The sequence below is a fragment of the Artibeus jamaicensis genome, unplaced genomic scaffold (genome assembly GCF_021234435.1).
Source record: "Artibeus jamaicensis isolate MK-2021 breed Jamaican fruit bat unplaced genomic scaffold, CSHL_Jam_final scaffold_369, whole genome shotgun sequence".
Lineage (NCBI taxonomy): Eukaryota > Metazoa > Chordata > Mammalia > Chiroptera > Phyllostomidae > Artibeus > Artibeus jamaicensis.
The window spans coordinates 10,506,702-10,534,269 of NW_026522042.1; the positions used below are offsets into that span (position 1 = coordinate 10,506,702).

General features: G+C 38.7%; 1 protein-coding gene across 1 annotated transcript in view; it reads left to right on the forward strand.

Annotated features, from left to right (window-relative positions):
- The window catches only part of NUP155 (nucleoporin 155), a 54,114-nt gene that overhangs the window by 9,583 nt on the left and 16,963 nt on the right, over positions 1-27,568 (forward strand). Inside the window, exons 5-22 of the mRNA XM_037129017.2 lie at positions 1,268-1,360; positions 1,935-2,101; positions 4,135-4,240; positions 5,101-5,174; positions 5,866-5,957; positions 7,920-8,017; positions 8,422-8,574; positions 11,747-11,847; positions 13,624-13,794; positions 15,338-15,448; positions 15,811-15,905; positions 17,178-17,266; positions 17,717-17,779; positions 18,500-18,647; positions 19,506-19,572; positions 20,608-20,723; positions 24,531-24,628; positions 26,768-26,898. Of these exons, the coding sequence (XP_036984912.2) occupies positions 1,268-1,360; positions 1,935-2,101; positions 4,135-4,240; positions 5,101-5,174; positions 5,866-5,957; positions 7,920-8,017; positions 8,422-8,574; positions 11,747-11,847; positions 13,624-13,794; positions 15,338-15,448; positions 15,811-15,905; positions 17,178-17,266; positions 17,717-17,779; positions 18,500-18,647; positions 19,506-19,572; positions 20,608-20,723; positions 24,531-24,628; positions 26,768-26,898 (1,973 nt within the window). The remainder of the gene's footprint in view (positions 1-1,267; positions 1,361-1,934; positions 2,102-4,134; positions 4,241-5,100; positions 5,175-5,865; positions 5,958-7,919; positions 8,018-8,421; positions 8,575-11,746; positions 11,848-13,623; positions 13,795-15,337; positions 15,449-15,810; positions 15,906-17,177; positions 17,267-17,716; positions 17,780-18,499; positions 18,648-19,505; positions 19,573-20,607; positions 20,724-24,530; positions 24,629-26,767; positions 26,899-27,568) is intronic.

Below are 27,568 nucleotides of genomic sequence, written 5' to 3' on the forward strand. Positions count from 1 at the left end.
AACATTTAACACCCATAGGTAGGCCAGATGTGCAGGAAGAGGTGTCCATAGTCATAGACATAGTTATTTCCTTTTCCTGTAAGTGAGACACTAACTTTGGACATCAGAACATAATGACAGTGTTAATTACACATAGCATTTCAAGCCACACCACACTTTCCAAATTAAACAATACCTTAGTGTGCATTAGCAAAAAATTTTTTTACTTTGTAATGTCCCCTATGAAACTAAATTATCTGGTGTTGACATATAAATGCATTTGAGAAACTCGTTGACATGTAAACTCATTTTTTATTAATTTGACTACTCCGGGTACCTGCTAATAAGTGGGATTATATAGAAGTTGTCTTTCTGTCACTGATTTATTTCACTTAGTGTGATGCCCTCAAGGTTCATCCCTGTTGTAGTATGTCAGAAGTTTTTTTAAAGGCTGAATAATATTCCATTGTATGTATACACCACATTTTGTTTATCAGTTCATCTGTTGACGGACACTTAGGTGGCTTTCACCTGCTGGGCACTATAAATTAATACTGCTATGAATGTAGGCATACAAATAGAAGTCTATATATTAATAAACCTAAAGTATTTTGTAATATAACTGATTTTAAATGGCATTGAATACTGAAGTGTTTATTTTCTAAGGTAGTTCTTTTCTGCTATTTACTTTTTTTACTAGTATTTTTTTTTTAGAGAGAGAGAAGGCGGGGAGAGAGAAAGAGTGATAAAGTCAGAAACATTGAATTGTTGTTCCACTTATTTATGCGTTAATTGGGTGATTTGTGTGTTGCCTGAGATCGAACCTGCAACTTTGGCTTGTCAGGACAATGCCCTAACCAAATGAGCTGCCCACCAGGGCTGCTACTTACTTTCTTAAATGATCATAGGTAGTAATATTTTAACATCAAAAGGAACTAAATTGGGCCCTGGCTGGCCTAGCTCAGTGGATTGAGTGTGGGCTGCAACCCAAAGTGTTGCTGGTTTGATTCCCAGTCAGGGTACATGCCTGGGTTGTGGGCCAGGTTCCCAGTAAGGGTGCGTGAGAGGCAACCACACATTGATATTTCTGTTTCTCTCTCCCACCTTCCCCCTCTCTAAAAATAAATAAATAGAATCTTTTTTAAAAAAAGAACTTAATTGGGTTCAGACTTTTCATATACAATGTAATCACTAGCTCTTCATAAAGGTAAAACCTTATTCTGTCAATGCTTAAATTGTGGAAGTTTTTGGAAAAAATCATCCTAAACCCATGTCTGTTTTATCTTAGGCATCTTTCTGCCTCATGTCCGACACCTCCTGGTTTTGGCAACCCCTGTGGATATAGTGATTCTTGGACTCAGCTATGCCAATTTGCAAACAGGTATAGCAACCCACATGTTGTATTTTAAAAATGCATGAATATGTTGGTGAATTTAATGTCATAATTAAAAACTAATCTTTTTTTTTTTTTTTTTCACTAAATTAACTGTTCAGGCTATTTGCTCATAGAAAAAATCACATTTCCCTGTAGATACAATATCTTTCAGGACAGCAGCTCTACCAAAACAGTATTTTGGATATATTTACCATACTAATGTGCATGTTTTAAATGTACAATATAAAGGGAGGGTAGTAGAAGAAGAAGAATCTATGCTAGTGAGATTTTTAATAATGCCTTCAATTGCTTTGCTTCTGATTTACTGAATGGCTTTTTTAACATGAAACACTGAAGTAAGAAACCCTCAGTCACAATCACATTCAGTGGTTTCTTTTGTGTTGTTTTGGGTGAAATAATGTTGAATCAGTGACTCAAAATAACTACTATTACTACCATATTCTTAGGCTCATTTCCAAAATTTGAGTTAGTTTTTTTATTGATCTATTATAATGCTATATGTTATATACTATATCTAGCTAATAAACTGATTCCTGTGTTCTTTCTTTTTAAAATAAAGGTTCTGGAGTTCTGAATGACAGTATGTGTGGCGGAATGCAGTTGCTTCCAGATCCTTTGTATTCTCTGCCCACTGATAATACCTACCTTTTAACAATAACTTCCACCGACAGTGGCAGAATTTTCTTGGCTGGAAAGGATGGCTGTTTATATGAAGTAGCCTACCAGGTAAGCCTGGCGTTTATAAACATTTTCTCTCCGTTTTGATGAAACAGAAATGGACTTTGGTTTTGATTTTTTTTTAATTTTGTAATTACATAAGCACATTAATATATTCTTATAGAAGCTACTCGGACATACAGTTAAAATCATGGGCCTGCGGAACCCAGTCCCCTTTCCAGGGGTAAAGCCTTTATCAGTTCTGAGTATGTGCTTTTAGAACAGGATACATACATGGATGGCCATATCTGTAAATATCCAAACATATGTATTTTAGAACAAGATATATACACAGGATGTACATATCTGTAAATATCCATACATATGTATTTATGTGTGGATACACATATACAAATACATCGTGTATTTTTGTATTTGTTTTTACTTGAATTATTGCTTATATTTTGTTACATAATTGGCTTCTCACTTAACTATGTCTTGAAAGTCTTCCCATGTCACTATGTGATGATAGATAGATAGATATTATATTTCGTGATTGATGCATAGTTGTCCATGAAGTGGACATACATGACTTACTAAACAACTTCTTCCCTGATGGACGTCCAGGTTTTCAGTTTTCCTGTTCCCAGTAACACAGTAAGTGTTCTCTTGCAGGCCTCCTTGTGCACATGAGTAGACTTTTTTTGTGTTGAGTTTTAGAATTCTAATAGTTGGGTTATAATGTACCATATTTTGCCTTGTATACTGCACTACTATCCATAATGCACCCCCATGGTTTTGGCCCAAACTTTGTGGAAAGATCTTTCATTTTAATTTTTAATTCAGTTTTTCATTTATATATAAAACCTATTGTCATATTCCAGGGTATTGTTTTAATGATATATAGATATCATTATTACTTTCTAGAGTTACACTTTTAACACATAAGCATAAATAAAAGAATTAAAAGCATTTATATAGATATGGAATTAGTACTAGCCATGTATAATGCGCATCCTTATTTTTCCCTCAAAAATTTGGGCAAAAACATGCGCATTATACACAGTGAAAAACGGTATATGCATTTAAATGTTGGATGGAGGTCAGGGGATAGAGGGATTGAGCAAAAAGGAAAAAGAACTCGCAGACATAGACAGCAGTGTGCTGATTGCCTGGGTGGTGGGGAGGAAGGGGACTAAATGGTAATGGGGAAAAATCAATAAAGGTACAAAAATAAACTTGTTTAGTATTTTCATATTGCCTTGTAAGAATTTGAGACCCTAAACAGACACCTATGAATGTATTTTGGCAACACCAGTATTATGCAACCTGTTATTAATTTTGGCCAATCTTGAGGGAGGGAAATAACTTTTTATAACTGAGTTGATAATCTTTTCATGTATTTATTGGTTATTTATGTTTTCTCTACTCTGAAATGCCTTTTTGTGTCCTTTTCTGTGTATCTTTCCCCTTCTGTATTATTGTCTTTTGTATAAGGTAAACCTTAAGAAACTGATAAAGTCATATTCTCGTAGTCTAATTAGTGGCAGAACTAGATTTAGAACCCAGGTCAGCTCTGTTTTTTATATTACATTGTACTTCTTTCTCGCTCATTTTCTATTGGCCTGTTCAGTACCACAAAATGGTTTTGTGTGGCGAAACTCAGTCGTTGAGAAATGCAATGTAGATTATGATGGTGGTGGCCTCTCTTGTTAAGTTTGCTTTTAGTAGAAATGGGATAAGATAATACAAGTACCTCAATCCTATGTACTTTGGGCACTTATAAACCCTGCTTATTATGTTCCTTGTACTTTGAAATAGTTTTTGAGAGAATCAAAATAGGAGTTCACTAGCATAACACAACTGAGATTTCTAGAATAGACATAGCTGATTTAGTTGAGAGCAATAATTTGATTATGGTTAACTACATGTTTATTTTAACTACAGGACCAAAGTTAGTGCTACTTTTGCGTAGTATGTCTTCATTTACAATTATTGGTATTTCACTGTGATTTGAGGATTTTTGTAAACATGGGTATACGATAGTTGCTGTGACAGAAGTACCTACATTTACAAGTCTTCTCTCAATTTTCTCTTTCAAGGCAGAAGCAGGTTGGTTTAGCCAAAGATGTAGGAAAATCAACCACTCTAAGAGCGCACTTTCTTTTCTTGTTCCTTCATTGCTACAATTTACATTTTCAGAAGATGGTAAGTAGAAAACAATAAATTTGGCAAACAAAATTTTTTAGCATCATTGGCTTAACATTTTCTTAAGAAATTCTCATTCTCAATCGCAAGTTTGTCTTTTTAAATACATTTCTTATATAGTCATAAAGTCTCTTAAAGGAAGACAGGATTATGAAACAGAAACAGGGTGGGTTTGCTCCCAAATTTCTGTCCAGGTAGCATCATGGAACATGTGTCTAAAACAGCCATACGTAAGCCGTGAAAGCAAGATGTGCATGTGTGCGCATGTGCACACGTGAAAACCAGTCAGACATGTGGTGCGTGCTTTGTCTGCTCTAGAACAAGTTCCCAACACAAAATGAATATTTATTTTTAATAAAATGAGAAGTGCCAGTGAAATAATCTAAAAATGTTCAGTGAAATAAGGTAAATTAACTTTAAAAAGCTGTTACGACTACAATATCTGATTCCCCTTCTCACAGTCACTCAGTTGACGAAACGCAGTTTCTGGAAGGAATGGACTGAGTGTGAGCGTGTCATGGGTTTCTGGCCCATAGCAAACGTTTATGGACTGTTTACTTGTTGAACGAAGAAATAATCTAGACCTTGGTTTTGGTTTGGCTTAAAGTTTTTTTGGAGGATAGGACAACTTGTATTTCTTGCTCTTCATCCAGTCACAGTATTTGGTGTCTGCTCTTTTTCCGCATGTTGTCTGATGTAAGTGCTTCTTGGCTTTGTCCTCATGCGACACCTTACGCTTCTGCAGAGGAAGAGGCAAGCCCCCGAATGCAAAGTTCTGTGTAGCAGTTTTAATTTAAGTTGCCACTGTGTTTGATTTGTTAATCTTGGGTGGGTTTTGTTTCATTTATCTTGTCTTTCAGATCCTATTGTTCAAATTGAAATTGATAATTCTAGAAACATTTTATATACACGGTCTGAGAAAGGAGTGATACAAGTAAGTACTAATATTATACTACCATTTAAGGTGGGAATAGCATTCCTGGTGTGTGTGTGTGTGTGTGTGTGTGTGTGTGTGTGTGTGTGTGTGTGTGTGTATTGATTTTTAGAAAGAGAGGAAGGGAGAGAGGAACTTCGATTTGGTGTGCCACTAATTTATGTAGCCAGTGGTTGCTTTTCATATGTTCCCTGACCTGAGATCGAACCCACAACCTTGGCCTGCAGGGGTGTGTCCAACCTGCGGTCTATGAGCTGCACACATGGTACAGGATGACTGTGAATGTGGCCCAGCACAAAATTCTAAATTTACTTAAAACAGTCTAAAATTTGTTGTGATTACGTGTTGCAGTGTATTTAATGTGTGACCCAGGACAGCTCTCCCAGTGTGGCCCAGAGATGCCAAAAGGTTGGACCCCCCCTGGCTAGGACAGTGCTCTCCCCATCAGAGCCTTGCATCCCTGTTTTTAAGGAAGAAGATTCAGTCACTCAGACTTTTCCTGTCAACTGTGTGCTTTTTAAAAAACATCCAAACCATTTTTTAATGAAATTCCAAATCTGTGAATGTTTTTTGTATTTGTATAAAATACCAAAATAAAAGGATCCCTAAAAAAGAAAAGCCTATTTAATAAAGTCATAAAATGTAAACAGATTATAGTTGTATTTCAGTGGGTACAATGTTTCACGTGCAGGTTTATGATCTGGGCAGCGATGGACAGGGAATGAGCAGAGTTGCCTCAGTGTCGCAGAATTCCATCGTCTCCGCTGCTGGAAACATCGCGAGGTGACGTGTCATCTGTTGTCAGACATTTCATTTGCAGGCATAATTGTACTGTTCACATGCAGCATAGGAAAATTGTTTCCTTCTCAGAATGTCTCTAAAGGATGGGGGATGTTGAGGGAAGTGTCACCATCAGTTATGTTTGAAATAGAGCTGCTAGAGACCTTCGTTCTTATATTGGATGTTTTAAAACATAAGGTAGACTGGCTTTACTGTGTAAAATCCCGCGTGACATGTGTTTTTCTTTGAAACTTTATGTGGTCTGTGTAGGCATTACAGCTGTGGTATTAAGGGAATTTTCCCTCTTACAACTGCTCCACCTTTTTAAGAGGCCTGCACAGTGAGTTTAGTTGGTCTGATGATTGACAGGATGCAGTTTGGAATTGCTGAATTTACAGTTGTGTCATCCGTGTTGTTCTCTCCCTCCTCCCCCCTCTCCTTATTTTTATAGGCGTTTATTTGAGCCAAACTGACAAGCCCAGGAGCAAGATCTCAGGTGTTTCCCACGTTGTGTTTGTGAGGAAACAAACTGAAGGATGTTGTGATTTGTCTAAAGTCTGGCTCCTAAATAAATGCTGGAACCCAAGCTAGATACTAAGTCTTTCGACATAATACACTGTAATTTACTCATATCACAGCTGATTTAGCTCAGCTACAGAAGGCTCTTCAAATAGCAAGGGCCTCACATTTTCAGCATCTGTTATCTGCATGCTTCAGTTATTGCTACATGCAGATAACCTAGTGAAAAATCAGCATTTTCTTTGCCCTTCAGTGACAAAAAAAAATCTCAAGGCAGATAATCTAAAACAAAGGGTTTCCTTTTTCTTCCCCAGCAGTTTTTGGGAAACTTTCCAAATCCACAGAAGAGTTGAAAGGGCAGCATAGTAAAAGCAGATGTACCCTTTGTATAAATTCACCAGTTAACACTTTCCCTCGTTTGCTCACTCTCTCTCTTATGAGCCGTTTGGAAAGTAAATTGTAGAAATCATGACCTTATCTCTGAATCCTTCTCCTAAATTTCTTACAAAAGCAAAATAAACAATTCCTCACTTAAAAATGAGTAATTTTTGTAACATCTCATAATTATATAGTTCATACTGAAATTAATAGTCCCCCAAATTCTTTTTTAAAAAAATCCTCACCAAGGGTATGTTTATTGATTTTAGAGAAAAGGGGAGGGGGGAGAGAGGGAGAGAAACACTGATTAGTTGCCTCTCGTACCCGCCCTGACTGGGGATCCCACCTGCAACCTTTCTGGGTGTATGGGATGGTGCTCCAACCAACTGAGCCACCTGGCCAGGGCCCCAACAGTTTTTATAATTTTTTTTCCCTTTGTTTTTTTCCAAATTCATCAGAGCTCATGAGTTGCATTAGTCATTAGTCTTTTCAATATAGAACAGAACTTCCACTACCTTTCTTTCAAAATATTGACATTTGGGAGGGTGGGGCAGGAATTTTCTGAATTTGCCTGTTTTTCCTTATTAGAGTCAAGATAATACTTTTTAAGCTAATGTTACATAGCTAATGTGAATTACTCATAGCGTTACATCAGGAGGCACACAGTACCAGTTTACCACTGTTGAACAGTCGGTCAGGACGGTGTTTGCTAGATCTCTTCCTTATAAAGGCTTATTTTTTTCTCCTTTTTAATTAGTGGTAACTTTTACAGTGAGAACTTGATGCCCTAAGAACATCTTGTTCCCCACTAGTCATTTAGCCAATGGATTTAGCCTTCTTTTATGATCTTTGGAAACGGTTACTCTTAATACTATTAAGTAATATAAGCAACACATAATATTCATGGGTTTTGCCAGTTCTTAACTGCTGTTGTTAGTTTCCTGAAAAGTTAGTTGTAAACTAGTTTAACAGATTTCAACATGTAAAATTGTTGGTGGGAAATGTTCCTTGTTACTCAGTGGACACATTTTTGAAACATACTAGTTTTTTTTTCCCCTTCCTTTTTAGGACCATAGATCGCTCTGTTTTTAAACCAATTGTTCAAATAGCAGTGATCGAAAATTCGGAGTCACTGGACTGTCAGTTACTGGCTGTCACGCATGCTGGTAGGTGGTTTTATTTATGTTTGCTATTGCTTTGGTAACTTTTAATAGTCCTCAGATTTGGAAATTTGTGATTAGAACTATGAGAGAAATTTTTACTTCTGCATCAATTATAAAGCCATATTAATAATTGATAAAATTAAGGCTTTTGAAAATTGGGAGATTCCTCGGTTCTCTGTGTTCATTTTATAGATGTAAAGCCAGGCCCTAAGACTAAAGTGGCCATTCACTGACACAGCCTGAATGGGAACAGAAGTGTGCCTGGCTTATAGTTGCAGGCTCTTTCTGGGAAGTGCTGCATGGCTGTAACAGTTCTGTGTGTCTCTTTGGAATTGCGTTAATTACAGCGTGTGTGCCTCAGGTCTTTTGTCTTCTGTTACTGATTTCTCATTTTACCCCATCATCAGGGGTGAGGCTGTACTTCAGCACCTGTCCGTTCCGACAGCCACTAGCACGACCTAGCACACTGACACTGGTTCACGTCCGCTTACCGCCTGGGTTCTCGGCATCTTCCACAGTGGAGAAGCCTTCAAAAGTACATAAAGCTCTCTACAGTAAAGGTGAGTTCCGAAATACTCTCATGCTGAATACTGGATTCTTAAAGTTACTAGAATTAGAATGCATCTGAGGCATTTGAAAATAAAGAGATTTTTCAATAGAATATACAATGTTTTTTTGTCTTATCCAGGAACTTTTTTATGTTAATGTAATATTTTAAGCATTTTCAGTTGCTAAGTATATAAAAAACTATAGTATTTTTCAATAGATAAGTACCTTTAAAGTGTTTTAATTTTAGAAAGTTATTAGCCTTATACATATAAACTCAGTGGTCACAATCAGTGTTAGTATTCACTGTGATAGAATCTGAACTCTCTTCCTTCAGAATGGTTAGGAGAATGCAGATGACTTTTCTGATACCAGGCCTGTTGTGCCAGTGTCTTTACGGATGTGGAGAGCTTTTTGTGCAAGAATTTGAAATCTCGATGATAAAAAAATTAAATTCTAGTTAAACACCAGAACTTGAAAAATCTTTATGCTTTTTCCCATGATGAGAAAGCACTTATAAAATGTTAGTTTTGATTCCCTTTCTATGCTTATTCTAATGTTTCTAACAACATTTTTAACACCCAAATGAAACTTCCCTTTACAAGTAGAATTTTTCAAATGCATCATAGCATGTACTTCCCACAGCATTTTAAAAGAACAGCTTTATTGAGATACAGTTCTTAGATCATAAAATTTAGCCTTACCACTTCACATTCTTACCACCAGTGAGTGAGGGGTCCGCGGCTGTTACGTTCTTGCCCGTCCTGCTTTCCTGTCTTCTGTTACGTCTGCCCTCAGGGCTGTGAAGTGCCGCCAACACCGCAGTGTCGGTTCGCACTTACCCGTCAGGCAGTGCTGTCGAGCATCTTGTTTTGTGCTTAGTAGCCATTTGTACATCTTTGGAGCAGTAACTATTCAGAGCATTTGCCCTTTTAAAAATCAGATTGTTTTTTGATTATTGATATGTAAGGGTTCTTTGTATATTATAGACATGAGACCCTTATCAGGTATATGTTTTTCAAATATTTTCTGTCCTTCTGTGGGTTATATTTTCACTTTCTAATGAATGTCCTTTGAGCCACAAAAGTTTTTAATTTACATGCAGTCCAATTTATCTATTTTTTCTTTTGTTTCTGTACTTTGGGTTTACTTTAGGAGAAGTTTTCTACCCCAAGTCCACAAAGATGTTTTCATCTAGGAGTGTCACAGTTTCAGTCTCAGATTCAGGTCCCTAGTCCGTTTGAGTTAAATTTTCTGTATCACGTGAGGCAGGGCTCTGGCGTCATTTTTTGCACATGCACATCCAGTTCCCAGCACCATTTGCCGAGGAGACTTCTTTCCCCCGATTGTCTTGGCACCGCTGTCTTAGGTGAACTGCCCAGAAGTGTATGGGTTCTGGGTTCTCAGTTTTATTCCTTGGCCTGTATTGGTCCTTGTGCCAGTAACTCAGTATGAGTTACTCTCTCTTGGATGAAAGTTTTAAATTCTAACTGATTTTCTTCTTTTTTTTTGGTCAAGATTGTTTTGATTGTTCTGGCTCTCTTACATTTTCATATGGATTTTAGAATCCGTTTGTCAGTGTTATCTTTTCTTTTTCTTTCCCTTTTTTTTGAATGTTTAAACAGGCTTTATGTTTAAAAAAGTTATGTCAGCTTTAATTGATTCTGTCTCTCTTACCTGATTGTATTGTGGAAAAAGACAGGTGTCTCGTTGGGGAACTGGGAGATGAATTGAAGGCTGTCAACTCTTTCAGCTAGCAGAAAGCAAGACTCTAGAGGTAGTAATCTTTGTGCCCTCTTGGGTACATGGAATTGTCCAGTAATACCAGAAATATTTAGTGTTTGTCAGTTTTTTCAAAAACATCAGGTAGGATTTTGATAGTTGAAAATGTAGATTACCTTGGGGAATATTGCCATTTTAACCATGTTAAGTCTTCAAATCCATGAACATGGGATATCTTTTTATTAGACCTTTAATTTCTTAGAATATATGTACACTGTACTGTGTATAAATCTTGTACTTTTTAAATGTATTTGTAAGTATTTTTTTGATGCTATCATAAATAGATTTTTTAAAAGATTTTATTTATTTTTAGACATTGGGGAAGAGAGGGAGAAAGAGAGGGAGAGAGACATCAATGTACGATTTTGTCTCACGCGTGCACACCCCCCCCCCAACTGGGGACCAGGCATGTGCCCTGACTGGGAATCGAACTGGTGACCCTTTGGTTCACAGGCTGGTGCTCAATCCAATGAGCTCTCCAAAGAGAGCAGAGTAGTGGAAGAAACTGAAATTGAGCACAGGAGAATATATTTCAAAATCAAACTGCAACATCAGCTAGTGTTGCTGAGATAATGCTTTTATAGTGTATTTATCTTTGCCGTTCTGTTGCAGACTTCATCGTTATTATTTATGATGTATTTGAATTAACCAATATGTAAACTCTATTTTATCAAATATTAGATATCATTGATTGTATGTCAGAGCATTTTTGTATATTAAACATGTGTTTTAAAGTTAATAATTAAACTGATAAATCCATTGCTGGTAAAATATATTCTAACTTTAGAAATGTTAAAATGTGGCCTGGCTGGTGTGGCTCAGTGGATTGAGTGCCAGACTGCAAAGCAAAGGGTCATTGGTTTGACTCCCAGTCAGGACACATGCCTGCGTTGCAGGCCCGGTCCCCAGCAGGGGGTGCAGGAGAGGCAACCACACACTGATGTTTCTCTCTCTCTTTTTCTCCCTCTCTTCCCCCTCTCTAAAAATAAATAAAATCCTTTTTATAAAAGAAAGAAAGAAATGTTTAAAATGTGAGAAAAAATAAGTGTTTACTTGAAAGAATACACTATAAGATCTGGCACTTTTAATGATTCTACCCTACCAAAAATTTTATGTCCTTTTAGGGGATTTAGTTTTATTTTTGTAAATCATTTACATATATATGATTAATGCTTTATAGATCAGTGTTATTAATTACTGTTAAGATTATTGGGGATGCATATAGTTTGGCGTCATAAGATTTTGTGTGTTAAACTTTTAGGTATTCTGCTTTTAGTTTTTACTTTGTAACTTGTTTTCCTATAACACTTAATGCTACATGTATATTAGTGTTAATAATTAACATTGTTACTATTTGGGATACATATAATTTGGCATCCTATACTTTGTGTGTTAAATTATTAGGTGTTCTACTGATGGCAGCCTCAGAAAATGAAGACAGTGACATTTTGTGGTGTGTGAACCACGACACATTTCCTTTCCAAAAGCCTATGATGGAAACCCAGGTATAAATGATCAGGGTAATTGTATAGAACTTTTTACATTATTTTAAGTGAAGAATATAATTGTAAGAAACTTTATCTTCTGATTTTTTACTATTTGCTTATAAAAACCTCGCATGATTAGAAAGCATATTTAAAAAAGTATTCTATTCTTTGTTTTTCTTCTGTAATGTTAGAAGTCACAGTAATAATTAAAACTCTTTAAAATAAACATTGAAGCTCTTGTAGAATTTTTTAATAGTATACGTGAAAATGCATGTATCTTTTCAGAATTTCTCTGTGTCCCATTTAAATGTATTATATTTTTAGTTATTGTGAGGCCACCCATTACAGGTATGACAGAATTTTATTCTAATGATCTCTATAGTTGATTGTTCTCCCTAAATTAAAAACAATTTAATTATAGAAATTTTCAAATAGACTCAAGAATAGAGCAAATGGTGACTTGACCCCCCCATATTAGTGAATTATGAACATTTCCCCCATCTTATTTCTTTTCTCTTCCCTACGTACCAAGTGTGCACACACAAGCACATAATTGTGTTTTAAAAGTAAACACCACCACATACTCCATGATGTAGAGGTTCTGGTGAGGAGTGTGTCCCCAGCGGTCCTAGCCCAACCCCACAGCTGGGTGGCCCATCCCTGCCCATGAGGACGATCAGCTCCCTCCCCTTGATGTGCTCCCACCCCTTGCCGTCCTCCCAGATGCCCCAGCACAGTTCATGCTGCCTGCCCCCAGAAGGTGCTAACCAAACCAGGTTAACCAACAACTCCTGATACCTTTGGAGCCATTTCTGTAAAGGCATTTTGGTTCCAGCTGTCACTGGCCTTCTGGTTATTCTGCAGCATAAGCCCTTCTCGTTAGGACGAGTGGGAGAAGGTGTGTAGGTGGGAGGAGGAGGGTGCATGGTCTGAAAGGGCTCTTCCAAGTTGCTGGCATGAACCAGGTTGCTGGGGTACAGGCAGAAGGTTGGTGTGGAGGCAAGGAGCACCTTTCTCGAATACTTTCCTTTATTCTCTGGACTTTACTGAGCACCTACTGTGTGTCTCATTCTGTGATAGACTGAGGATTCAGAACTTAATACAAACCCTGTCCTGATGGGGTGCAAAGTTAGGGGTTACAGGTTTGAATTCTGGCTCCATTTCCTCGAAGCTGTGCTTCATTGGACTTAACATGTCTCTGGCCCTCAATTTCCTCATCTGTAAAAGTTATCATAATACCTTCCTAAATACTTTTTTAAAAGAAGAAATAGCTTAGAAAACAAATACAACTTCAGAAGAGAGCAGGAATCCACGTGTCAGCAAAATATAAACACTGAGCCTTCCAGTGCAGATCAGTCTGCCCTGGAAAGGTGGTAGGAGGAAATCTTTGGTTATGGAAAGAACTGTGATTCTAATAAATGCTATTTATAGTTTATCTTAGGAAAAATTTGCCTTTATCCCTTGATATGGATAGATTATTTGTTACTGTAGAGGATGTCTGATTGAAAGAATTAGACAGCAAAAAATTAAATATAGGCTTTTGAGAATATTTATTAATGTATTTATTGAATCCTATATTTAATTTCAGATTAAGTCTCTACAACTTTTTCTTTTTAAAGGTTTTCCTTACTACTAACTTTAGTAGTGTTAAAAGTAGGTGTAAGTAGTAAGCAGTGTTTTCCTTACTACTAACTTTAGTAGTGTTAAAAGTGGGTGTAAGTAGTAAGTAGTGTTTTCCTTACTACCAACTTTAGTAGTGTTTAGTAGTATAAAAAGTCGGTTTCTCCTCTGTAGACGACGACCCGTGTGGACGGCCACTCCTGGGCTCTCTCTGCAATAGACGAGTTGAAAGTGGATAAAATAATCACACCCTTAAATAAGGACCACATCCCGATCACTGACTCGCCGGTCGTCGTGCAGCAGCACATGCTGCCGCCGAAGAAGTTCGTTCTCCTGTCGGCACAGGTAGGCGCCCGCTGTGACGGCGAAGGCCGAGAGAAGCAGTGACTGGTGTGTGTCTTCTGCCGTACTCGCGGGGTGGAGTCATTTACCTGAGTGCGTAGGGATGTTTTCTCCTGGAGTGTTCTTAAGAAAGAAATAGTTTGTAGATCCCCAAAATTCAACAGAGAGAACTTGCTTTTTATAATGTTATATTTCTAATGTAGCTATTCTATCATCCGTGTTTAATAGCATAAAATAAATAAACTGAGTTTATTTTGTATTGCTCTCACTTAAATGTTAAAAATTTTACCTAACATTTATTTTTTGAATAGCAATGCACTGACAAAATTCAAATGGTGTGACAAGGCCTAGACCAAGTACCGTCTCCCTCCCACTTCAGGCTCCTCCCCCCCAGCCCCCAGAGTCCTCGGCAGCTGTATTTCTTTCCAAGGATGTGTCACAATCCACAAACAATACAAACACATTTCTGAACGAGTGGTAGCGTGTTGTATACACTGCGTTATACTCTGCTTTTTACATTTCAGAGATGTGCTGTGGAGCTGTCTCCATATCATTATAGAAAAACTTTCTCAGTCTGTTCTATGAGTGAAAGGTATTCATTTATGTGGATGAACCGTATTTAACTAGGCCACTGTTAGTGGGTCATCTTTGCTGTTCAGAGCAGTTCTCCAACCTGTGCCTGTATCATTTTGCATGTAGAATTGCCTCTGCCGGACCAAAGAGTGTGTGCGTTGTAATGTGGACAGGTGTTGTCAGGTTCCTGGTGTGCACACACACACACATTGTTCTGTCCAAGTACAACGTGCCAGCCTGGGAGGAGTGAGATTGACTGTCACTTTAATGCTTGTTTTCCTGTGAACTATTTGTACTTTGTACCTACTTTTCTGTTGAATTGTCTTTTTTATTTAATGTACAGAAGCTCTTTGTGTATCAAGGGAACTTTTTGTGATATAGTTTGAGTTTTCATAGTTTGTCATTTGATTTTATCTATTAAGATTTTTCCATATGGATAAATTTACAAGCGGTTGAAATTTTCAAGTTATCTTTTGGAATTTATATGGTAGTAAAGAAATAAATTTCTCACTTTGAGGTTCATAAAAGAATGTGCCCATAATTTCTTAATGGATAATCTAACTCCAATCTTCTGGTTTGAGGGGAAGCTTTTATCATAGTCTAAATTCTGGTATTTACTTGACCCTGTAATAGAACTTCCTAAATTAATAAGAAAACACCTCTGCCAAAAAAAAAAGGCAAGTCATAAGCGCCGGCTCTCTTAAGCGTAACACCATGTAAACCTTGACCTCGTGCGTGGTGAGAGCACGTGCTGGCAGCGCGGGGCTTCCTATTGGCTTCTGAGGGCAGAGCTGGTACTCGCTGGGAGACGGGATGGAGACAGGTGCCCCGTGTCATCGGTGTGCTTTGTGTTCTTCAAGTTATTCTTTTGTTTGCTTGTTTTATTGACTTTACTAAATAAAATAACAGGGTCAGTTTTTACCAGCTAGACTTGGTAAATTGATGATTCACCTCCCTTTTTTCAACTTCTTAGGGGAGTCTTATGTTTCATAAACTTAGACCAGTAGACCAGCTGCGGCATCTGCTTGTGAGTAATGTGGGCGGAGACGGAGACGAGATTGAAAGATTCTTTAAATTACATCAGGTAACTACTTGTACCATTTTTTAAACATGATGATAATTTAAACAAGAAAATGGGAAAGACAGCTGAATTCTATGTTAAGACCAAAGATACTGTGATTAACAGGCAATCTTACCAGTCTCTGTTGCTTTACATTAACGACTAAACATGTACTGATATTTGGCAACAGTATCAATAGGCTCTAAGTTTAAAACTAATAGTGTTTACTTTTCCTTTTTCACGTCAGCTGATATCATTCAGATAGAAAATATTTATTGAGCCCCAACTGCATGCTTGGCACAGATTTAAACGCTGGGTACAGCATTAAACAAAACTTTTCTTAAATGTTAATGCTTAATATAAGGGGAGATATTCTTTTTTAACAGGAAGACCAGGCTTGTGCAACTTGCCTTATCCTTGCTTGTTCCACCGCTGCCTGTGATAGAGAAATATCTGCTTGGGCTACTCGAGCTTTCTTCAGGTGTGTGACAGTTTTCTTTTTGTCCCTGGCCACTTTTTTCAGTGGTTGCATTGGAGATTGTGACAGTTTAAGGGCTTGCCAAACAGTTGAGGTAAAATTCATTTGTGAAAAGGTGAGCTCTGGGAAGATTACAGGGCTGAGGAAGCAGCAGTTCATGCAGTTACCACTCTTCCGTCTGGTGCGTTCTTTCTGCCTCGGCTGCCATCACGTCTCTGTTTTCACTCCCCATGCACTAGATCACTTCCGCTTTGTGCCTGCCATTGGCACTGGAGGATTCTGAATCTCTCCAAGGAAACTTCGTATCAGAAAGATACTGTACTTGGAAACTTTTTAGCTCAGGATAAGAATTTGAAATGTGATTTGTCTCGTTTAAAAGAAATTTCAAAAATACCTTCTAATCATACTTTAGTATGAAAATGACAATACCATGTATTCATTAAGTAAATTTTATGCCTTGGCGACCTTTTTAAAATAATTTTTAAGATATTATTTATTCTTAGGGGGAAGGGAGGGAGAAAGAGAGGGAGAGAAACATCGATGTGAGAGAGAAACACCCATCAGTTGCCACTGGTATGCACCCCAACCAGGGATGGAACCTGCAACCCAGGCATGTGCCCAAACCAGGAATCAAACTGGCGACCTTTTGCTGTGTGAAATGATGCCCTGCCAACCTGGCCATACCAGTCAGGGCTTGCTGTCCAGTATTTAGAAATTGCCAGTTCCTTATAACACTTCCTGGTAGAATTCCAAGTCAACTTTTACTGAATTACTTTTCTTAATGTATCTATATACAGGATGGGGCAAAAGTAGGTTTGCAGTTGTAATACAAATACTAATACCATAATTAATAAGTAATATTACAAGAATAAACTCTGAGCCCTGGCTAGTGTAGCTCAGTGGATTGAGCGCGGGCCTGCGAACCAGACAATCGCGGTTCGATTCCCAGTCAGGGCACATGCCTGGGTTGCAGCCCGGTTCCCTGCAGGCCAGTTTCCTGCAGGGGATGCACTAGAGGCAACCACACATTGATGTTTCTCTCCCTCTCTCCTTCCCCTCTAAAGATAAATAAATTTTAAAAAAAAAGAATAAACTGTGTACTCACAACTCTAAACCTACTGTTGTTGCCCCACTCTGTTTCACTGTAAGCACAGTGAATTAAAGTCTCTGGTGTTGAAAGCTTTATTTTGAGAGCTAAGCAGGACTTGAAACAATTCCAGCTTTCAAGGCGAACAGTTTCACTGAATAAACTAGCCTGTGTTCTTGTGCAAATAGGTACGGAGGTGAAGCTCAGATGAGGTTTCCAGCCACGCTCCCCCCGCCAAGTAACGTTGGTCCCATCTTGGGGTCTCCTGTCTATGCCAGTGAGTATGAAGCAATGAATGAAGCTGTTTTCAATAGAGTTTGCATTTTAGAAACCTTGCATATTTTAATGGACAAGTCTTTAAACTATATTTACGTGTACACTTTTGGTGAATAATTCTAAAGGTATCTGACTCAAAAAGTGATGAGTTCTTACTGTATACTTGGGAACAAAATAAGATGTCACTGATAGTGTTTATAGATCATTTGCTATTTATCCAAAAGGAAGGACATGGATGATTTAATAATAAATAAACTTCCACCACAACACTTGCCATCATGGGGGCTGTTCGAAGATCGCTGGGAGATGAGCAGGGTCCCTAACTGTCGAATACATTATGAGTGGCGCCGCTGCACACTCTGATGCTTAGGAACAGCTTCGGTGTCTAATTTGATCAGATTCAAAAATTGGGAGTTATTTTATAAATCTTATATTCTTATTTCCTCTCTAGGTTCTCCTCTTCCTAGTGGTGGTCCATATCCAAATCCATCCTTTTTGGGAACACCATCTCAAGGTACCTCTTCTCTTTTTCTTTGTTTTTTCTTTTCTTTTTTATGCTACTACTGCCCATTGTGACTTACCTTTAATGCTTGGTGTGGAGAAGGTTAACCTACCCTATTCTTTTAATGTAATTTAGCTCTGACAGGTGGGGCCAGTTGGTTGAGGGTCGTCCTGCAAAGCAAAAGGTTGCTGGTTCCATTCCCAGTCAGGGCACATGCCTTGGTGGTGGGCCTAATTCCTGAATGGGGCATGTGCGAGAGGCGCCCAATCAGTGTTTCTCTCACACATCGATGTTCCTCTCCCTCTCTTCCCCTCTGTCTAAAAATAAATAAATAAAATCTTTTTAAAAATGCAATTTAAAAGAAGTGACACCCAGGAAAGTACTGGCTTTTGGCTGTGAAGGCCTTAGGAGCACCTTTAGTGGTACCTGGAAAGGCCCTTATCTGGATACCAAGATTTAATTGCCAGCCCCGAAATCTGTGTAATTAGTTCACTCTCACTCCAGCATTAAGGAGCAGTGACTGCAAGCTGTCTCTCCTTGTCCTCCTGCATTGCCAGTGTTTGACAACCTGTCTGGGAGAAGCCATTAAGTCCAAGTCTCCCTTTGTGTTTATTCCAATATTTTTTGTAAATAGTTTCTTGCTGTGGGTCTAGGTACAGCAGACTGGGGTTATGGAGAATTCTCCATGTTTCTGCTTACACCGTAAGGTTTGTTTCTCTCTGTGTGTACAAGGCGTGCACCCTCCTGTCATGCCAACCCCAGTGCCTGCTACAGGAAGTCCGGCGGTCCCGGCCCCAGGTCTGGGCTACATGGCCGGACCAGAGATTGTGTGCTCTGGAAAACACAACGGCATCTGCATCTACTTTTCTCGAATCATGGGGTGAGTTTTCCAGGGACTAATTAACTGTTGCTCACCTTATCCTAGTTTGCTGCACTGACTATTTTTAGTTCTATATTTGGGGCATCATTTATCCCTATTAAATTGTACCCGAATCTTAGTTCCCTTTCCATTCAGATTGTTTTCCTTCATTCAGCTTTTTTATTGTCTAACCATCTGTATTTTATATATCTTCAAAATGTATCTCTGTACCTATTATGTATAGTGTTACAAACTACCCCTTGACTCAGTGACTTGTGTCTCTGCAAGTCAGCTGGAAAGTTCTGGGCTTGGCCAGGCTCACTTGTGCATGCACAGTCAGCCATGAAGTTGAAGAGAGCTGTCACCTTTGGCTGCGCTGTTTTCCACACGGCCTCGCGCCCTCCAGCAGGCAGGCTAGCCAGGGACTGTTCGCCTGGTGGTAGTGAACCTGGAAGGTTCATGGCAGAGAGAGCAGAGAAATAGCCACCTTTGCAGTCAGTCTACCATGTTATCTAGTTGGGTATTGTGCCCAGTATATAGTCTTCTCAGGTTTATGTGCTTTCCTTCTAATTATTTGTTTAAAAATTTGAAACTGTGCAAAACCCCTTTGTAAATTTAGTTTTGCATTATAAGCTTCCTGGTTTACAGTTCATTACCCAGAGACTTTTGATTTTTCTTTAACAGTATTTTATTTAGTTAAATAACTTAGATTTATCAGGTTTTAAAATTTCCCTGTTTCCCTTTTCTTTTTCAGTTAATGTAGTAAAATGTTCAATGAAACCATTGCTACATTTTAATAAACACACAGAAAGGCATGTACTATGTATTTAATTATTTTTAGTCCTCCTCAGCCTAATTGTGAAAACATTTCTGTTCCAGAAACATCTGGGATGCCAGTTTGGTTGTGGAGAGAGTATTCAGGAGCGGCAACAAAGAGATCACTGCGGTGAGTGTGCGCTGCACAGTGGTGTCCGCCATTTGTACGGGGCCAGGTGTGCTCTTCGTGGACAAGTGTGTTGTTGCACACTTCCTGATGTTGTAAACAGGATGCAGGGATAGCATTCTCTTATGTGTGTGTTTGCGTCCTTGTCTAATTCACTGTCCAATTCCTGGGTTAAGTCTCTGCGCTGACACTTATTAGCAGGTGAGGAAACTTCTTAACATTTCAGAGCCTGATACCTCACTGTAAAATGAGGATGGTACATCTCCTTGAGGTTCTTTCGAGGGTTAGAGTAAGTCCTAATACTTAATGTTGCTCAAAACTACTATTTAAATATTTTGTTTATATACCCAAAAGTCTATGGACCCAGTACTAATTTCCATGTACTTGCCTGTGTTCTAGAGTACTTTGAGAAAGCATCTTGTAGAACTTTGTATCATCATAAATTCACATAGTAAGATTTGTATGAATGTGAAATATGAATACAATTTATTTTAAGCTTTTTCTTTTTTAAATAAGATATCAAATATCTTTGCAACTCTGATGCTCTTTAAGTTCATATTTCTAAGAATAAGCATGTATTTACTTATCATAGTGTGGTTTCATTTATATGAAGTTCAAGACCAGGCTAAAGTGCTCTGCAGTGATAGAAGTAAGAAGAGTAGTCACCTGCAAGATGGAATGACTAATGAGCATTAGGGAACTTTCCTGAGTGTTGGGAATACTCTCTGTTGTGGTCTGGCTATGACTATATTAAAATGTAAGAAGTCAACAAGATGTCACTTAAAATTTGTGTATTTTACTGTCTGTAAATTATATCGAAATCAAACCAGAGTCGGAGAGAAGGGATGTGATACCCAGCCCTGTATTCTGGTCACCAACTATGAATTGACGTAAGAAATATCTTTACTGTTTATGAAGTTAGGGTACTTCAAAATTAACATTTATATGCAGTTATAGATGTACAGAGTATGTTTTCTATACATACACCTTGTCGCTGTTTTTAAACCTTCAAAACAACTTTTTTTTTTTTTTTATCAGATTGAAAGTAGTGTTCCCTCCCAATTGCTGGAGTCAGTGCTACAAGAACTGAAAGGCCTGCAGGAATTTCTGGACAGAAACTCCCAATTTGCAGGAGGACCATTAGGAAATCCAAAGTAAGAATAAGTAGGATTTCTTTACTTATTTTCCCTGAGTTACAATTCACGTATTATAAAATTCACCCTTGTAGAATATACAGGTCAGTGGTTTTAGTATATTTGCAAGGCTATGCAGTCATCACCCACCACTGTCTAACTTCAGAACATCTTCATCACACCAGAAAGAAACCCTCTGCCGCCAGTAGACACGCCCTGTCTTCAGGCTGGAGTAACACAAATACCATAGGCGGGCTTACACAGCAGACATTTATTTCCCACAGTCTGTAGGCTGGAGGTCTGAGATCAGGTGAGCATGTTCAGGTTCCGGCAAGGATGCTGTTCCTGGTTTAGGGACAGCTGCTGCTTTCTGTGTCCTCACTTGGGAGAGGGAACGTGAGAGCGCATGCTCTCTGGCATCTTCTTCTTCTTCTTTTAGTATGTTTTATTGATTATGCTATTACAGTTGTCCCATTTCCCCCCTTTATTCCCCTCCACACTGTACACCCCTCCCACCCACATTCCCCTCCATTAGTTTATGTGCATGTGTCATAAGTTCTTTAGCTTTTACATTTCCCATACTATTCTTGCCCTCCCTATCTATTTTCTACCTACCATCAATGCAACTTATTCTCTGAACCTTCTCCCCCCTTCTCTCTTTCTCCCACTCCCCTGTTGCTAACCCTCCACGTGATCTCCATTTCTGTGATTCTGTTCCTGTTCTAGTTGTTTGCTTAGTTTGCTTTTGTTTTAGGTGTGGTTGTTAATAACTGTAAGTTTGCTGTTTTTTTACTGTTCATATTTTTTTTTATCTTCTTTTTCTTAGATAAGTCCCTTTAACATTTCATAAAATAAGGGCTTGGTGATGATGAACTCCTTTGATTTGACCTTATATGAGAAGCACTTTATCTGCCCTTCCATTCTAAATGAAAGCTTTGCTGGATAGAGCAATCTTGGATGTAGGTCTTTGGATTTCATGACTTGGAATAGTTCTTTCCAGCCCCTTCTTGCCTGCAAGGTCTCTTGAGAAATCAGCTGACAGTCTGATGGGAACTCCTTTGTAGGTGACTGTCCCATTATCTCTTGCTGCTTTTAGGATTCTCTCCTTCATTTGAATCTTGGCTAATGTAATTATGATGTGCCTTGGTGTGTTCCTCCTTGGGTCCACCTTCTTTGGGATTCTCTGAGCTTCCTGGACTTCCTGGAAGTCTATTTCCTTTGCCAGATTGGGGAAGTTCTCCTTTATTATTTGTTCAAATAAGTTTTCCACTTGTTGCTGTTCCTCTTCCCCTTCTGGTACCCCTATAATTTGGATGTTGGAACATTTAAAGATGTCCTGGAGGTTCCTAAAACTCTCCTCATTTTTTTGAATTCTTGTTTCTTCCTTCTTTTCTGTTTGGTTGTTTCTTTCTTTTTTCTGGTCCACTCCATTGATTTGAGTCCCAGTTTCCTTTCCAACACTATTGCTTCCCTGTGCATTTTCCTTCATTTCACTTAGCGTAGCCTTCATTTTTTCATCTCATTTGCGACCAAAATCAACCAGTTCTGTGAGCATCCTGATCACCAGTGCTTTGAACTGTGCATGTGATAGGTTGGTCACTTAAAAGTATTAGCTCTGGGGCTTTGATTTGTTCTTCGATTTGAGCCCTTTTTGGGGGGTCAGGTCACGCCTGTTACATAGTGAGGAGAGAAGCCTTAGGTGTTCATGAGGGTGGAGCAACCCAGTCACTGGGTTGTGATGCTGTATGTGGGGGCGGGGTCAGAAAGGGAATAATGGTGCTTGCTCTGCTCGCTCCTGGATTTCAGTCCCCTCTGCCATTTCCCACAAGCAAATTGGGCCCCTTTGGTGCTGGTTCTCAGGTGGGTGGGCTTGTGTTCTAGGACACTGTGGGTCTCTCCAATGAACTCTCCTGTGAGGCTGGGAGTCTCTCCCAGAAGCTCAACCCCCACAAGTGTTTTCAATTGGTGTTTTTAGGCTTTATTTTCCAGCGCTGGTCCCTGGGTTGCGCAGTCTGTCTCATTGCCCGTTTTCACCTGGTTTATCTGTGTGCAAATGTGTGTCCAAGGTCAGCCAACCGCCTTGCACGCCTCACTGGGTCTGCTTGTTGCCACCGCGTGCCTGTGGTTGACCAGCCACCGCCTGCGCACCCAGGTCCGCCAGCCACTGCCTTTTCCTCCCGGGACCCCTCTCTGCCAGCCACCGACTCCACCCCTTTCTAGTCTGATAAATGGTCGTCAGACTTCCATATAGTTCAATTTTCTGTCAGTTCTGGGGTTTTTTTGTTTGTTTCTTAATTTTGGTTGTGCAAGGAGGCACAGTGTGTCTACCTACGCCTCCATCTTGGCCGGAAGTCTCCTGGCATCTTCTTATGAGGGTGCTGATCTCATCGTGGGGCTCCATTCCCATGGCCTCACTGAAACCTAACTAGCTCCCAAAGCCCCCTCCTCCAAATACCATTACTCTGGAGGTAGGGGGAAAGTGGCGGGACACAAATGTCTTATCCTCAGCACTCATCGCTTCCCCTCCCGCTGGTCCCTGGCAACCACTCGTCTGTCTGTCTCTGTGGAGCTGCCTCAGTTCTTTGTGTCGGGTGCAAGGCTCTGCGCTGTAGTTTGTGAGAAGGGCCGCAGCAGCCTCCCTCCAGCTTGGCCACTGCAGACAGTGGAGGTTTTTACTTAGTAACATCATCAGCCTACAATTTTAATATTTCAGCCTGTAGCAGGTTGGTTTTTTTAATGTAAATATTTTCATATTTTGCCTCTCCAGATTGTTCTTGAATCATTTTGACAACAGTCTTTGACAGCTTCTTTGCTTCCTAGTATGATAAAACCTCCCGGGTTCTTTTGGCACAATTCCTGCCATAACCCTGAAATCAGCCATTTCTCCCACAGGCCCCGGTTTCTTTTGTAGAAAAGGATGTTGGAGAGTGTAGCTGGGGCTGTTCGTTGCTCCTGGTCAAGCTGTATGTTGTTTTGATTTTGTTTTTCTAATAAAATTGTGAGTAGTACTATTGTTTAGGTTCAGATTAACAAATACAGGATATTTCACTGTCTGTAAATTGTTTTAGGGTATATTTGTATTGTTTTTATCCTAAAAAATCTTATTTTCTAACAACATTGACATAACCACTTACTTGCTTTCTCCTACAATGTCCCCATTACAGCTCTAGTAGTCTCATACTTTTGAAGTTAAAAATCTTAATCTGTATTTCACTGAATATTGGTTACCAAATAGAAGCTTCTCCTGAAAGTTGATGTTCTTTTCAAAATGCTCTTATTTACTCATTTCCCTCAGTGGTCAGTATTTTCTTACAACAGATTCTTTGCTTTTTATTCTTGTCCTAAAATTGTCGCATGTGTGAAATGGGATTCTTAATAATACTTACCTACAGAATTGTTGTATTAAAGGTGCAGGCAGAAAGCAAGTGCTCAATAAAAAGAAGGTATTGTTATCATCCATCTACTCAGTGAAACTTTAAGCACCTAAGAAATTACAATGCTTCAAGTTTAAAACATCACTGACTTGCCAGTGCTATTTCACTAATCTACAAGGGAAAATATTTACAACATATTTCAGTTTATTTATATGAAATAGTCAGAAAAGGCCAATTTAGAGACACAGAAAGTAAGTTGGATGGTAGCTAAGGGTAGAGCTGGGAGAAAGGAAATGGGGGTGATTGCTAGGAGGTGTTCTGAAATTAGAGTGAGGTGATAATTGTGCAACCCAGTGAGTTGTACACCTTAAATTGTTGAATTGTGTGACACATGAGTTATATCTCAGTAACACTGTGAAAGACACAAATACACACTCTGGACCTTTTGTTTTAGTACCACTGCCAAAATGCAGCAGCGGCTGACGGGATTCATGCGTCCTGAAAATGGAAATACCCAACAAATGCAGCAGGAACTGCAGAGGAAATTTCATGGTAAATTGGTACTTTTGATCGCATAATGTACATGATCACAGTAAAGAGTTTTAGTAGTTGCATAGAACATAACGCACATCTCTCAGTAAGATCTAGTTTGTGGTAACAATTTTTTTATTAAAATATCTATGTGATTGAGAAAAGTGGGGCAATGTGAACGTCATGTATTTTTATAACATCCCCCTAAAATTTTTCCCTTCCCCCTCAGAACACATGATACACACCTTTTCTAATGACTTTTTTACTGTAAAATAAACATAACAGAAAATTTACCATTGTAACCAGTTCTAACTGCACAGGTTAGTGGCATTTAGTGCATTCGCACTGTGCAAACATCACCACCATCTGTAGAACCTTTTCAGCCTCCCAAACTGAAACTCCGTAGCTGTGAAACAACAGCTTCCCGTCCCACTCACCCAGTCCCTGACCCTTGCCATTCTTCTTTTGTCTTAGCTCTGAATCATAGTACCTCCTGTAAGTGGAGTCATACAGTGTTTATCCTTTTGTGATTGGCTTATTCAAAGTTTATCCATGTTGTAACTCATGTCAAAACCTCCTTCCTTATTAAGGTTGAATAACATTCCATGGTATAATACCACATTTGGTTTATCCATTCATCCCCGTGGGTGCTAGGGTTGGTTTCACCTTTGCAGTATTCTGAACAAATTCTGCCATGAACATGGCGTACAAATATAAATTCAAGTCCTACCTTTAATTTTTTCGTTATATACCAAGAAGTAGAACTTCTGGATCATATGGTAATTCTGACACACTGTTTTCCATTGCAAATCATATGGAACTGACACACTGTTTTCCATTGCAAATGCAGCATTTCCCATTTCCACCAGCTACTGTTCAGTGGTTTTTATGCCCATTCTAGTGGGTGTGAAATGGTGTTGTTGTGGTTTGATTTGCTTTCTACTAAGGATTAGCAACACTTTTTTGTAGAGTAAAAAATGTGAGTCGAGTTTTTCTTGTGTTGTTTTTTTTTTTTCATTATAAATAGTAACAACTAAAGAAAGAGTAAGGGGAATCAAAAAGTTCTCATAGTCATCAATTATCCCAGATATGAATTGAAATAATAATAAATTATTGTTTAAATTTTGCCTGTAATTCAACTTTTAAAATTTTTTCTTCTTTTGTTTAAGCTCATTATTCTGGCTTATTGAACTTGGCTAATTAAGACCTAGCCACTGACTTTTGTCCCAAAATACTTTCTTCCCTTCTTGCTGGCCCTTGTTTTCTGTTCACTGCTTTGTACGTTCTTTTTTCAGTACCTTGGTCAGGCTGTACGCTGCATCCTGCAAGCAGAAACAGGAGCGTTCAAATTGCGGGCAATATTCTTTGAGATGATTGCTTTGTAGAGCAGTTTGATCATATCTAGTAAAAGCTTAGAATGCACATACACCCAAAGCCAGCAATTCCACTTCTAGGTATACATGCTAGAACAGTATGTCAGACTTTTCCCTCTCAGTAGGGTACATTACACACACAACTGAAACAAAAATTTAGGACATAACTACCTGTTTTACACTCTAATATTTTTTCCTTTTTTTCAAATTCTATTTTATTTCCTCTTTAAGGGAAAAAAGCTGTCTTGACCAACCGAATTGATTTTATGACTCGCCGGTGTGTCCTAATTTAAGGTTTAAGAAACAGTCCTAGAAAAACCTGACTGCACTTTCCAGGAGACCTTTTTATGGATATTTATTGCTATTGTTTTAGTAGGAAAATGGAAAAAATATATAAATGTCCTTCAGCTGGACTGTGTACCTAATTGTAGTATACTTACGCAGTGGAACACTCAGCAATTTAAAAAATGTATTAAGTTTACATGTATCAGTAAGGATTGTTTGCAGAAATGTAACTGAGGGGGAAAGCATGGCATAAATGATCTAAAAACAAACATTTTTATTGTTTAAGTGCACATACACATGCTCGTGTATAGAACAGTGAATATAAAACCAGATTCAACGACTCGTGCTCATGGTTGCCTGTGGTGGGGCGTGGGGGAAGGTGAACAATGGCAGCCTCACCTTAATAGTTGTTTTTATTTGAGGCAAAGTATTGTTTTACTTGAAATAAAACAATTAACCTATGTTGTTTTATAAAACTTCATTAATTGCCTTTTGTAATTAGAGGCTCAAGTGAGTGAAAAGATTTCACTTCAGGCAATCCAGCAGTTGGTCCGGAAATCATACCAGGCTCTGGCTTTATGGAAACTCCTCTGTGAACACCAGTTCACTGTCATTGTAGGCGAACTGCAGAAGGTAGGCTGTTTTTGTTCCCTAAGACCATACTGTTCATCTTATGCCTCATTTTCTCCCTTTCGAGTGAACTCTAGTCTTACGCTTTGGTCAGGGAGGGGGTTATTTGGGGAAGCGTTTAGGCTCCGATAAAGCTACGATGTCACGGGAAGATCACACTGAAGACTGGGGGGCTTGCTTCTTCAGAGCCACGAGGCTTCGCAGTGTTTGAGAGCTTTGGCTGGTATGGGAATGGAATCTTACTTTGCCAGAAATACTTTTTGACAATAGCTGGTTTGCTTTTTCAAACAGTAGATTGTAAATTTTATGTAGGCTACAGGCCCTTTTGGGAATCTTGACTGAACTCTCTTTTCACCCTCAAAGAACGCATACAGTCATATACATACATTTTTGCATGTGATTTCAGGGAGTCCATCAGCCTTAATTAAACACTCATACTTTCAAAAAAGATGTTTCCCATTGTGGGAAATGAATGGTCCGCATTTATTTTGCTGTCCTTATTTGAATCCTTTTAAATAATAATGATAACTTGCACTTATCTAAATATTAGGCAGATTTACTTAGGGGGAATATATTCCTATCCATTATTTAATGTGAACATTTTGAAACATATGAAAATAGAGCAGTACTACAACTAATCCTTATATACACTTGACTGGTATTCAGCATTTTC